The 12,315-nt window shown below is 44.9% G+C and overlaps 2 protein-coding genes across 2 annotated transcripts; both read right to left on the bottom strand.

Moving 5' to 3' along the window:
• Positions 1-714: 714 nt before the first annotated feature.
• Positions 715-4,381, bottom strand: LOC109487262 (zinc finger protein 665-like). The gene is made up of 2 exons (XM_019791241.1): positions 4,273-4,381; positions 715-3,400 (listed from the first exon to the last, which is right to left on the bottom strand). The coding sequence occupies exon 2, from the start codon at positions 3,396-3,398 to the stop codon at positions 738-740; it is 2,661 nt and encodes an 886-aa protein (XP_019646800.1). The 5' UTR covers positions 3,399-3,400; positions 4,273-4,381; the 3' UTR covers positions 715-737.
• A 677-nt stretch (positions 4,382-5,058) lies between these two features.
• Positions 5,059-12,307, bottom strand: LOC109487274 (arachidonate 5-lipoxygenase-like). Its single transcript, XM_019791262.1, has 8 exons — positions 12,208-12,307; positions 11,611-11,751; positions 9,821-10,024; positions 9,283-9,413; positions 8,306-8,451; positions 7,442-7,593; positions 6,374-6,610; positions 5,059-5,912 (listed from the first exon to the last, which is right to left on the bottom strand). Exons 1-8 carry the CDS (start codon positions 12,256-12,258, stop codon positions 5,733-5,735), a joined length of 1,242 nt encoding a protein of 413 aa, XP_019646821.1. The 5' UTR covers positions 12,259-12,307; the 3' UTR covers positions 5,059-5,732.
• Positions 12,308-12,315: the final 8 nt, after the last annotated feature.

Genomic DNA, 12,315 nt, shown 5'->3' with positions numbered 1-12,315 from the left:
ATTGCGTAGACATGGTCATCTTGTGGGGGTTGTACATGTATAATGTCACGAATCAATAGGCTGCGTGAAACAAACCAATTTTAATGAATGATGCAGCAAGGAGTTAAAAAATATTCAACCTCCTTGGATGGAGGTAATGTAAATACTAGTAATAGATAATGGGATGTGCATATTAATGTTCACTGATATTCATTTTGCTTTTCCTAACCGCAAAGCTACGCGCGCTTTACTGTAGTTATGACTTCTTTATAACTATAAAACAGAAGATCAAGGCTGGATATGAAGATCAGTTCAACCGAAACACTTTGAACAACTTCACAACTAAGCAAGGGAAAAAGAGCAAAAACTAGAGATGTCTTTGAAAGATTTTAATTCTGCAACCAAGCAAAAATGTTCCAACTTTCTAAATATTGCTTGATGTCTTTTCAAATAGAGTTCATTCATGTCCATCTAGTATGATATGGAGCACTGTTAAACAAATACATAATAAGTTAAACCTATGATATGATATGGAATACAGTTAGTTACACATAAATAGGTAGCAGTGTTAGATTCAAGCTTGGATACATTTGTAAGTTGATGTGTTTTTTTTTTCAAAGACGAAACACACGTTTCTCAAATTTCTAAGTAACATTTTTAAGTCTTTGGTATGACTTGGCCAGGGATAGGAACCATGCCCTACCAAACGCAAGGTGAAGACACTACTAGTACACATTTGGCAATTTCACTGGTTTGTATCAGTTGTTCTGAGTTAAATGTAGGTCAGTCCTGTGTTTAGCCATGTGCCGGTCTAAATTGGCTTTCTTTGTGACAGAATAGTCACACTGGTCACACTTGTAGGGTTTTTCTCCTGTATGATTTTTCATGTGTGCGGTTAAGTTATACTTGTAGGAAGTGCTGTACCCACATTCCACACACATGTAGGGTTTGTCTCCAGTGTGTTTAGCCATGTGTCGGTCCAAATTGCCTTTCTGGGCAGTAGAATAGTCACACAGGTCACACTTGTAAGGTTTTTCACCTGTATGAGTTTTCATGTGTGCGGTTAAGTTATACTTGTAAGAAGTGCTGTATCCACACTTCACACACATGTAGGGTTTGTCTCCAGTGTGTTTAGCCATGTGTCGGTCCAGCTTGTCCTTCTGTGCTGCAGAATAGTCGCACTGGTCACACTTGTAAGGTTTCTCACCTGTGTGTGTTCTCAAGTGTTGGTACAGGTTTGACCTGTAAGCTGCCCTGTATCCACACTCGTCACATAAGTAGGGTTTCTCTCCTGTGTGTTTAACCATGTGCTGGTCTAAAGTCCACTTTTCAGTAGCAGAATAGTCGCAGTGTTCACATTTGTATGGTTTTAGAATTTCTGTGGACTCTCCATCGATAAATAGTTTGTGTCTCGCCATGTGCCTGTCTAAAGCACCTTTATATGCAGCAGAATAGTCGCACTGGTCACAACTGAATGGTTTCTCACCTGTGTGTTTTCTGATGTGCGTGGTTAGATAATACCTGTCAGCTGTCCTGTACCCACACCTGCCACACATGTAGGGTTTGTCTCCATTGTGCTTAACCATGTGCCTGTTTAACTGGCCTTTCTTTGCAGCTGAGTAGTCGCACTGGTCACATTTGTAGGGTTTCAGCCCTGAATGAGTTCTCATGTGTACTGTAAGGTGGGATGACTTAGCCGTCCTGTATCCACACTCTTCACACATGTATCTTTTGTCTTTGGCGTGTGTTGCCGCATGTCGGTCTAGAGTCCACTTTTCTACGGCAGAGTAGTCACACTGGTCACATTTGTAGGGTTTCTCACCTGTGTGTGTTTTCAGGTGTTGGGACAAGTGAGAGCTGTAAGCAGTCCTGTACCCACACTCCCAACACATGTAGTGCTTTTCTCCGTTGTGCTTAGCCATGTGTTTGTTCAGAGCATCTTTTTCCACAGAAGAGTATTCGCACTGGTCACATTTGAACGGTTTTTCGCCTGAATGGTTTCTCATATGTCGGGAAAGAGCAGAACTATATGCAGTTCTGAATCCGCACTCCCAACACATGTAGGGTTTGTGTCCGGTGTGTTTAGCCATGTGTCCATCTAAAGCATCCTTCTGTGCTGCAGAATAGTCGCACTGGTCACATTTGAATGGTTTTTCGCCGGCATGGTTTTTCATATGTTTGGTGAGGTAGGATCTGTAAGCAGTTCTGAACCCGCATTGCCCACACATGTAGCGTTTGTCACCAGTGTGTTTTTTCATGTGTCGGTTTAAAGTGAATTTCCGTGCTGCGGAATAGTCGCACTGGTCACATTTGTAGGGTTTCTCACCTGTGTGGGTAGTCATGTGATAGGCTAGGTGAGACTTGTCAACCGTCCTGAACCCACACTCGCCACATATGTAGCGTTTGTCTCCGGTGTGTTTAACCATGTGTCGATCTAAGTTGCCTTTTGTAGCAGCAGAAAAGTCACACTGGTCACACCTGTAGGGTTTCTCACCTGTGTGTGTTCTTTCGTGTTTTAGTATGTCGGAGTTTGAAGTTGCCTTGTAGTCACATTCCGTACACGCAAAGCGTTTTTCACGTGGAACGCTTACTCTCATTGCAATGTCATTCCCAGGGTGTACAGTTGGCTGGTCCATTATAGCGATCTCGTTCCCAGGGTGAACAGTTGGCTGGTCCATTATAGCAGTCTCGTTCCCAGGGTGTAGAGTTGACTGGTCAGTTATAGCAGTCTGGTCGATGATATCAACCTCATTCCCAGGGTGTACCGTTGGCTGGTCATTCATACTAATCTCATTCCCAGGATGTACACTTGGCTGGTCCATTATTGCAATCTCGTTCCCAGGGTGTACAATTGGCCGGTCCATTATAGCAATCTCATTTCCAGCGTGTAGAGTTGGCTGGTCGGTTATAGCCAACTGGTCGAGTATAGCAATCTCTTTCCCAGGGTGTACAGTTGGCTGGACGGATATAGCAGTCTCGTTCCCAGAGTATAGAGTTGGCTGGTCGGTTACAGCAGTCTGGTCAATGATAGCAATCTCGTTCCCAGGGTGTAGAGTTGGCTGGTCGGTTATAGCAGTCTCATTACCAGGGTGCATAGTTGAGAGGCTGGTAAAAGCAATCTCTTTCCCAGGGTACACAGTCAGCTGCTGGACCATAGCAGTCTCGTTCCCAGGATGTACAGTGGGCTGGTTCATTACAGCAATCTCGTTCCCAGGGTGTACAGTTGGTTGTTCGACCATAGCAATCTCATTCCCGGGGTACACGTTCCCAGGGTGTAGAGTTGGCTGGTCAATTATAGGCAACTGGTCGGTTATAGCAGTCTGGTCTATGATATCAACCTCATTCCCAGGGTGTACAGTTGGTTGGTCATCCATAGCAATCTCATTCCCGGGGTGTAAGGGAGATGGCAGCTCATCCATTTCTAAGAATAACGGAATAATGTCCCAAATTTTAAAAATTTGTATCCCCACATGTATAAATATTTGGATTCTAAGATACATACTAACATTAGTAACAAGTAGCCTAGTATCATATAATATAAAATATCATACTAGAAAAATAACATTTGCAAAGCAAACGCATAATGTTTACCTTCGCATATGGTCTGCTCTGTTAATTCTTATTCACCAACTATGGTGACAGGAGTCTAAATCCCTCCTACTATAAAATTGCAACATGATGTAGCCCAACACCATTTACCATGGTGAGAGACGGTCTAGTTCAGGTCATTGACCAGGTCAGAGGTCACCGTTTGGAGAAGAAGAAGAAACTAAACAAAAACAATATGTTTTCCTTCGGTAAACATAATAATATAAAAAATCCATGGACGTATTAGAGAGGGAGTGAGCGAGTAGATTAATAAAAAGCATCAAGCCTTCTACGAAAATTATGCACGATGGCGATTGATGTATTTTTTTGTAAAGAAGACTAGCCTAAACTGTTGTTATACTTTCTTTTTCTGACATAATAAAGCCTAGACTACAACGCAGTAGAGTTCTACACATAAATTCCCCCATTTCACTCTGTTGTAAGGATTCTCTATTAGTATAGTTGTTGCCTCATTTATATATATATATTCCACAGTGATATATTCATAGCCCGTACAACATAAAAGACAGCAAGAAATAGAAGAAGTGAGAGAATCCTTGCAACAGTCACCTCGAGATCGACCCCCCCCCCTCCTTCTTCCATAATTGTTACGTGAATGTGCACTTCCCCCAAAACTCTCCTGGTCCGATATTATTGCCGTATTAGCACCGAAAAATGAATATAGATAACTAATAAATGTCTCACCTGTGTGTTACTATTGCTGTAGGCTCGGTAACACGTGAGATCTTCGTCAAAATCGTCTTTGTTTGACAGAAACGATCTTCCTGTCGCTGGACAAAATGGCTGACAAGCATAGTCAGAGGTCAGGTGAAAGGTCAAAGTTGACATACCTGATTACCCAATTGAAACCACAACAGTACACAGTAGTGATGTAAATATACTTTCTTTTTATTCCAGTATCATGTACAATGAAGAAATGATTTGAAATGTCCTTTGCCAGAGAAGTTTTGTGCTCTATTTTCTGCATCCCGACAAAAAGTGGCAACCAACAAAATGCACAAGATATTTTTCAAGAAGTTATAGCCTCCATCAGGCTTTCTGACGGGGGTACGTAGAGTTTGGAAAAAATATTTGGCCAGGAAGGAGGGTTAATTCCTCCTATTAACTGCGAGGGCAAATGAACTCTGCGGTATACGGTGGCCAACCTCCCCCGAACAATTATTTTCTCTATATGGCTAAATTTTACTGTTTTTTGAACCCTTGTCGTTAGCCTGTTGGAGACTAGAGAAGTTCTGCAATTGCTTTACCTAGCAGCAATTAAATTTACGTATAGTTGCAGTACAACACTTACTTACTCCGGTTGCCGATTGTGCGTTACTATGCCAGTGCGTCTTAAATTCATCCCAAACTATTTTTTACAAAGGGGTGGAACAGTTCAACTAGAAGAGATAATGCTAAAACGTTGGCAAATAAGAACTTAGTTCTGTACAAGAATCTTCAATATCTACCAACGCGATTAAACTATTGTTGGCTCTTTCTCTAGGCAGGTTTGTTGAAGGCTGGACTATATTAATTGTGCTAAAAAGTCCGTCCGTGTTTTTGCAAGTTGATGTAGGCTTGTCCAGATTCTCCTAATTTTCCCGAACTCATGATGAAGGCACATTGAAAGTAAACGATCTGAAAGTCCACAAGATCGTGTATCTTGTAGCTCGTGTGATATTCTAAGTCCAGTCGACGTTTTCAAAATAACAGTGGCAGAAATGCGGGAGAGTTGCCCTCTGTCGTTCGACTTTAAAACTGCAGTGATTCTCCCTGGCAGTGTTTGTTGCATCCAGAACCGTGGCCAAATCTACGTTCTTGGATACGTTTGTTATATCGCGCGGCGCTGTGTTTTATCCAGAACCATGCTAAGGCACAGCTCTGGATGCTAGTAGTCTGCGCGTATCCAGAACCGTATTAAAATTGGGCAAATCTGCGTACTTGGATACACAGAGACTATCCAGAACCATGCCTGATCCTAACCATAGTTCAGGCATAGACACTAGCCTCTACCAGGCTTCGGAAGGCGTCAAACTGTTCTTTCCAGCAGACCAACTCCACTGGCATGCTATCTCTCTATTTGGCCGATTTCTACTCTTTCCAGACGCCTCCCAAAGCTTGGTAGAGGATAGCATAGAACAAGATTCCGGATATACAACAGCGTTCTACCGCGATATGCTGTTGGGAATGTTCTGCGGCAGAAGGTAGGTGTTGGGCACGTCTCCCAGAGTATTCCGTTTGGCAATAGCGTCGTTAATGGCCGTGATGTTGTACTGGAACTCGTCGATGACAGCCCGCGCGTTCTCCTCCACAAAGTGCCGCTCAGGGTAGTGACTCAGGTACACCTGTAGACAGAAAGGGGGAAGAGTACTTAGTATTAAAAGCTAGAATGTAACATTTGCAAATGTATGATGTTTAACTTCATATGGGGATGGTGTATCCAAAATAACTAACAGCTCTGTTTATTCTTACTGATCCCCTGGTGTGGATTACGTTATGTAGTAATGGTAGGACGGCGTTGGGGGTGCTGGTCCTCACATCATTGGTCTGTACACACGCACAAACACACACAAATACACACACAGACAGGCAGGCACACACACACACACACGTACAGACAGACAGGCACACACACACACACACACACACAGTACCTCATCCCTGGGCTACATATCATGTCCGCTTTGCCAATTTGTAGCAGGGCTGTGTCCATGTCGGGCAGAGTGCGACATACACATACATACTAGTGTGGTGACCAGCCCCTTCAACTGTCCTGCCACTTGCTACATAATGTAAATTATCTTACCTCATCCCTGGGCTCCTCACACATCATATCCGCTATTCCAGTCTGCAGCAGGGCCGTGTCCATGTCCGGTAGTGTCCTGACGATGTCCGTCATACCGACGATGCCCTTCCACGGCGGCGGCGGGCGGCGCAGGCAGAGCGGGGCGTTCGGCACGAAGCCGTACGTGTCCCGGGCGCCGCCGTTCACAGCCGCGTGCTGCACGGAGCACGTCCAGATGATGATCGTCACGATGTCAACCTTGAGGGAAGATGGAGAGAATGATGATGGTGAATATACATGTACTAGTAATAAAGATGGTGAAGATAATAACGATGGCCATGGTGAAGATGAAGATGGTGATGGTGATAATCAAACGTTTATTTTTTTTTGCGAATTCTTCCTCTATGGTAAATGTTAAGTAAGGACGAACAAACAGGTATATAAGGCCACACCAAGTAAATTTTATGGATGACGTCCTTTGGAGACCCTAAATCTAATGCGAGAGGGCGAAAAAAAAACAAGAAGGGCCCTAAAAAACAAGATGCCTAGATTAGAAATATACTAAGAGACGACAAATGTTAGGACACAACTTGAATGAGATGACACAGATTAACAAGCAAGAAATCTTTTACTCAACATCAAAACAGCAATAAATCAGGTGGAACAGCAGTTGTCGTCCTGTCCTGTTTTCGCGTTACGGGTTTCACGTCAATCTAACGATTTGCGGTACTGTTGTGACTCTTTGGTCATAGTTACAGGAAGCAGAATTTCTTGTTTTTTTTCTAGGAACAGGCCAAAATCAATGCGCGCGCGGACGTCATCCATAAAATTTACTTGGTGTGGCCTAACAGACTAGTCTAATAGCTGACTCTAAATTGTTAGTTGTTGAGTTTGACTTCTTTTTCTGATCTAAGACGGTCAAAGACAAAAGATCCTATACTGATAATGATTTTGGCACAAGGTCGAAAATGACTACCATCAAGAAGGCCTTAAGGGCTGCTTCGGTTCAACTACAAAGGATCGAAATTTTGTTGGATAGCCATTAGGACGCGATCACCATGGTAACCCTGTCGCCATGGCAACACTCACCAGCTGCTGTAGAGACTTGATCCTGTGCGGGATGCCGCGGTCCTGGTTGTCCTCCCAGTTGAAGCCGTGCTCGTACACGTCACTGATCCACCGCTGCAGTTCCAGGTCGTCCTGCAGGGTGGCGTCCCGGTCGTAGTGAAGGCTCAGCATGTCTGTGAAAACATTTTTTTTCTATCATGTGCAAGTGTAAACAATAGCCTGGATTGTGACACTCCTGGCTAATCATTGGTTTACAGCAAGGATGCAAAGTTCTAGCTACATGCAGAAGTCCTGGTGGTGGAGAGAAGATGCCGGTGTACTCTTGTTTTGAATGACTGGAGGTTGTTGTCAGTGATCCGGCCCACCACGTTATCTGGAAGACTGTTCCAGATGCCAACTGCAGTATATATAAAGGTTCTGACGGTGGCGTGAGTTCTAGAGACCGGCACAGTGAGGGCATGTTTGCCAGTGAAGAGACTGCTGCGGGTTACATGTTAGTACAGTTGTCAAAACTATCAATAGGGCTAACATGCATTTGGAATATTTGACTGGTCGTAATGCTATAATCAATGTTCGAATGACTAGTCTTTCAGAACACAAGGTTGTTTTGGTTTTCCTTTAATGCCCACGATCATGATAATCATCATTCTGGTACATGTATACCTTACTTTCACCTGAGCGAAGTGAAAATAGCTGTGTTAAGTGCCTTTGCCAAGGGCACAAGATTGGTGACTTGGCAGGACTCGAACCCGGGACTTCTTGGTTCTGAGCCGAATGCTCTGCCGTTACGCCACAAAGCTACACATGGCCATGTACGTACATGCGACTTCAGCTTTTGGTAAAAAGTGCCCAAAAGTTTCTGTGACCAAAAAGCAATTTTCTCACCTGTGACGAACTTCTCGATACACCCCCAGATCATCATGCCGTCGTCCCGGTAACGGTAACCAGGCAACAGTCTGAAGTCGTCCAGTCCCCGGTCCTTCAGGGACGCGGGAAGGTCCAGCGCCCTCAGGTTAAACGCCTTGTAACATCTGGGGCGAAAGGGACATGGTATGTATATTTGTTTGTTTGTTTGTTTGTTTGTTTGTTTGTTCGTTCGTTCGTTCGTTCGTTCGTTCGTTCGTTCGTTCGTTCGTTCGTTCGTTCGTTCATTCGTTCGTTCGTTTGTTTGTTTGTCAAAATGACGTGCAAAAACCGAATCGTCCAGTCCCCGGTCCTTCATGGACACGGGAAGGTCCAGCGCTCGCAGGTTAAACGCCTTGTAACATCTGGGACGGAAGGGACACGGTATGTATATTTGTTGTTGTTGTTTCTTTATGAACCTTTATTTAGTCATGGAAGACCCAAATCTAACATGCTGACATATATACCATTACCAGATACCATTACATATATATGCCAGCATGTCCCGTTTAGGTGAGGCGTCTCTTTTTGGGGTACCACTCATAAATACCTAGAACCAGCCTATCGGACATAAAACAAGCAACCGTTTTCCGTCAGCGACATCGCATTTTGGCCTCATAGATATCCGTACGGTATGTTGTGATAGGGTTGATTCAACTTACTACATTAAGCATGTCCGAAAAGTTGACTTTAAAAGTCCAGTTTGTCGCCCTGAAATTGCATCGGATGCCTTTAGAGATATCTCTAAGATAGGAGCTAAGGGAACTTATGAGACACAGTGGAAGAAGATGAAGAAAAACTGACTGAAGCTGTACGACGTTTACATGACTGCAGATGCAGAACACAGTAGAAGAGAGGGAGAGAGAAGATGCAGTTAGGAAGTCATCTTTTCGTGAGGGTTTCAACGATGTTCATGACCCTTAGGAAGGTTAGCAAGAACATGTATACAATATACTTACTTTCTGAGCAGTTCGTGTCTCCCCTGCGGTCCGAGCGACATGACGTCATCCAGCACGCCGCCCTCCTTCAGAAGCGCCTCCCGCACAAACACGTTAATACCCAGCATGCCCCGGAAGTGTGGCACCAGCAGCTGGCAACAGAGAACAGACAATCTTTATTGTATGTTCATTTCTTAAACGGAAATTTATTATACTTCACAGTGCAATTCACAGTCAACAACACAAAAAAACAAGTTTCTTTCATTATGAAATCTACGTGGTCATAAAGCTTGAACAAATGACTGAAACACACAGTATGATATGGCGAACACTCCTAATTTTCATGTCTTCACATTTTCTTCTTTTCCTGAATTGATTGCGGCATTCTATGACGTGAATCCTTTTCCAATCCATTTTTGCAACATACGACATATTTTTGCTCATTTTGTACGATTTACAGAATGGTTGGAAACGGATGTTGGAAATTTATGTGCGCGCGGATGTCATCCATATAATCAAATCAACATGGCCTTACAAATTAAAAAGCAAAATCTCCTACCTTGTAGAGCGGGTGCACTCCCGGCAGCTGGCGGTAGGTGGCGACTGCGAACGGCTCCATGACCAGGTGCGTGTCCAGCAGGTGGCTGACCACCAGCTGCAGCTGCGCGTCCGCGTTGCGCAGGAAGATCTTAGCCATCAGCCAGTCGATGTCTGAGTCCTCACTCGTGAAGACAGGGTTGTCGTTACCAGGACGCTGGTTCAACTGGAGAGGAGGGAATGAAGGAATGAATGAATGACTGGATAGATGGATGAGTGAGTGAGTGAGTGAGTGAGTGAGTGAGTGAGTGAGTGAGTGAGTGAGTGAGTGAGTGAGTGAGCCAGTCGATGTCCGAGTCCTCGCTCGTGAAGACAGGATTGTCGTTTCCGGGACGCTGGTTCAGCTGGGTAGGAAAGAATGAAAGAGTGAATGAATGACTGGATAGATGGGTGGATGGGTGTGTGAGTGAGTGAGTGAGTGAGTGAGTGAGTGAGTGTGTGAGTGTGTGAGTGAGTGAGTGAGTGAGTGTGTGAGTGTGTGAGTGTGTGAGTGAGTGAGTGAGTAAGTGAGTGAGTGAGAGGGTGAGTGAGAGTGATTGAGTGAGTGAGTGATTGAGTAAGTGAGTGGATGAGTGAGAGTGAGTGAGTGAGTGAGTGAGTGGATGAGTGAGAGTGATTGAGTGAGTGAGTGATTGAGTAAGTGAGTGGATGAGTGAGAGTGATTGAGGGAGTGAGTGGATGAGTGAGAGTGATTGAGTGAGTGAGTGATTGAGTGAGTGAGTGAGTGAGTGAGTGAGTGAGTGAGAGAGTGAGTGAGTGAGTGAGTGAGTGAGTGAGTGAGTGAGTGAGTGAGTGAGTGAGTGAGCCAGTCGATGTCTGAGTCCTCGCTCGTAAACACAGGGTTGTCGTTACCGGGGCGCTGGTTCAGCTGGAAATGAGAGAGTAAATGATCGAATCAATGACTGGTTAGATCGATGGATGGATGGATGGATGAGTGAGTGAGTGAGTGAGTGAGTGAGTGGATGAGTGAGAGTGATTGAGTGAGTGAGTGAGTGAGTGGATGAGTGAGAGTGATTGAGTGAGTGAGTGAGTGAGTGAGTGAGTGAGTGGATAAGTGAGAGTGATTGAGTGAGTGAGTGAGTGAGTGGATGATTGATTGAGTGAGTGAGTGAGTGAGTGAGTGAGTGAGTGAGTGAGTGGATGAGTGAGAGTGATTGAGTGAGTGAGTGGATGAGTGAGAGTGATTGAGTGAGTGAGTGAGTGAGTGAGTGAGTGAGTGAGTGAGCCAGTCGATGTCTGAGTCCTCACTCGTGAAGACAGGGTTGTCGTTACCGGGTCGCTGGTTCAGCTGGAGAGGAAAGAATGAATGAATGACTGGATAGATCGATGGACGAGTGAGTGAGTGAGTGAGTGAGTGAGTGAGTGAGTGAGTGAGTGAGAGTGAGTGAGTGAGTGAGTGAGTGTGTGAGTGAGTGTGAGTGAGTGAGTGAGTGAGTGAGTCGATGTCCGAATCTTCGTTCGTGAAGACCGGGTTGTCGTTACCGGGACGCTGGTTCAGCTTGAAGAAATTAATAGATAGATGAAATTTATGCAAATGTCATCATCATAAATGATGTGAAATAGATAGATAGCATGTCAGGGGAGTTGGTCTGCTGGAGAGAGCGGCAAACTGTTCTCTCCATGATCCAGCGGACCAACTCCCTCGGCATGCTATCTCTCTATTTGGCCGGTTTCTACTCTTTCCAGCCGCTTCCCGAAGCCTGGTAGAGGCTAGGTGTTCGACCTTATTCAGAAAAACAGAACAAAACGTACCTGGATAGCTATTGGAAGGAAGTCCCCTAGTCTGTTAACATGGAACAGCGCTAGCGGCGCGGCGAAGTAGAAGTTTCCTTTGGTGCTGTTCGGCTCCAGACCGTCCAGAATCCCGCAGTCCACGATGTAGATGTGCCCCGCCTGGAAGAAGTGAGAGAGTTTTCAAACATTATATTACTGGTGGAAACTAAAAGAGGAAGCCCTGAAATAGGTGCTGCAGAGACAGAAATGCCTTGCCCCCCATCTGCCTTGCCGACGGGCAATATCAGGAGCCAACGGCCTGAGACAAACTGTTTCGTTTGAAGTTGCCAAACATAGCTTATAAGTATGACCCAAAAACGTTGCACAGAGGTCAGGTTTCATATGACATACGTTTCAAGCCTGCTTTAAACTGAGATAGTGTAGGTACATGTCTTAGGTCTGCTGGAAGTGTGTTGAAGTGAGTCGTGCCTCGGAAAGCAAAAGTGCGGTGCTATGAAGTGAGTACGCCCATTCTGCACTTGGCACCAGCTATTTTCACAACGAATTTCACTCTACGAACACTTTGGTAAGTCTGGTATTTGAAGACATGCTGATTTAATTTGCCAGTGGACTCACCTCGATTTCTTCGCTCAGCGTGGTCTTGTCGTCGAAGCAGCCCTGCACCATCTCGTCCCTCAACCCGAAGTTGGCGGGAAGGCTCCGGCAGCGGCGGATGGCGCTCAG

Source organism: Branchiostoma belcheri, unplaced genomic scaffold (genome assembly GCF_001625305.1).
Source record: "Branchiostoma belcheri isolate BF01 breed outbred unplaced genomic scaffold, Haploidv18h27 scaffold87, whole genome shotgun sequence".
In the NCBI taxonomy this organism is placed as follows: domain Eukaryota; kingdom Metazoa; phylum Chordata; class Leptocardii; order Amphioxiformes; family Branchiostomatidae; genus Branchiostoma; species Branchiostoma belcheri.
This window is presented reverse-complemented; position numbering and strand designations above follow the sequence as displayed.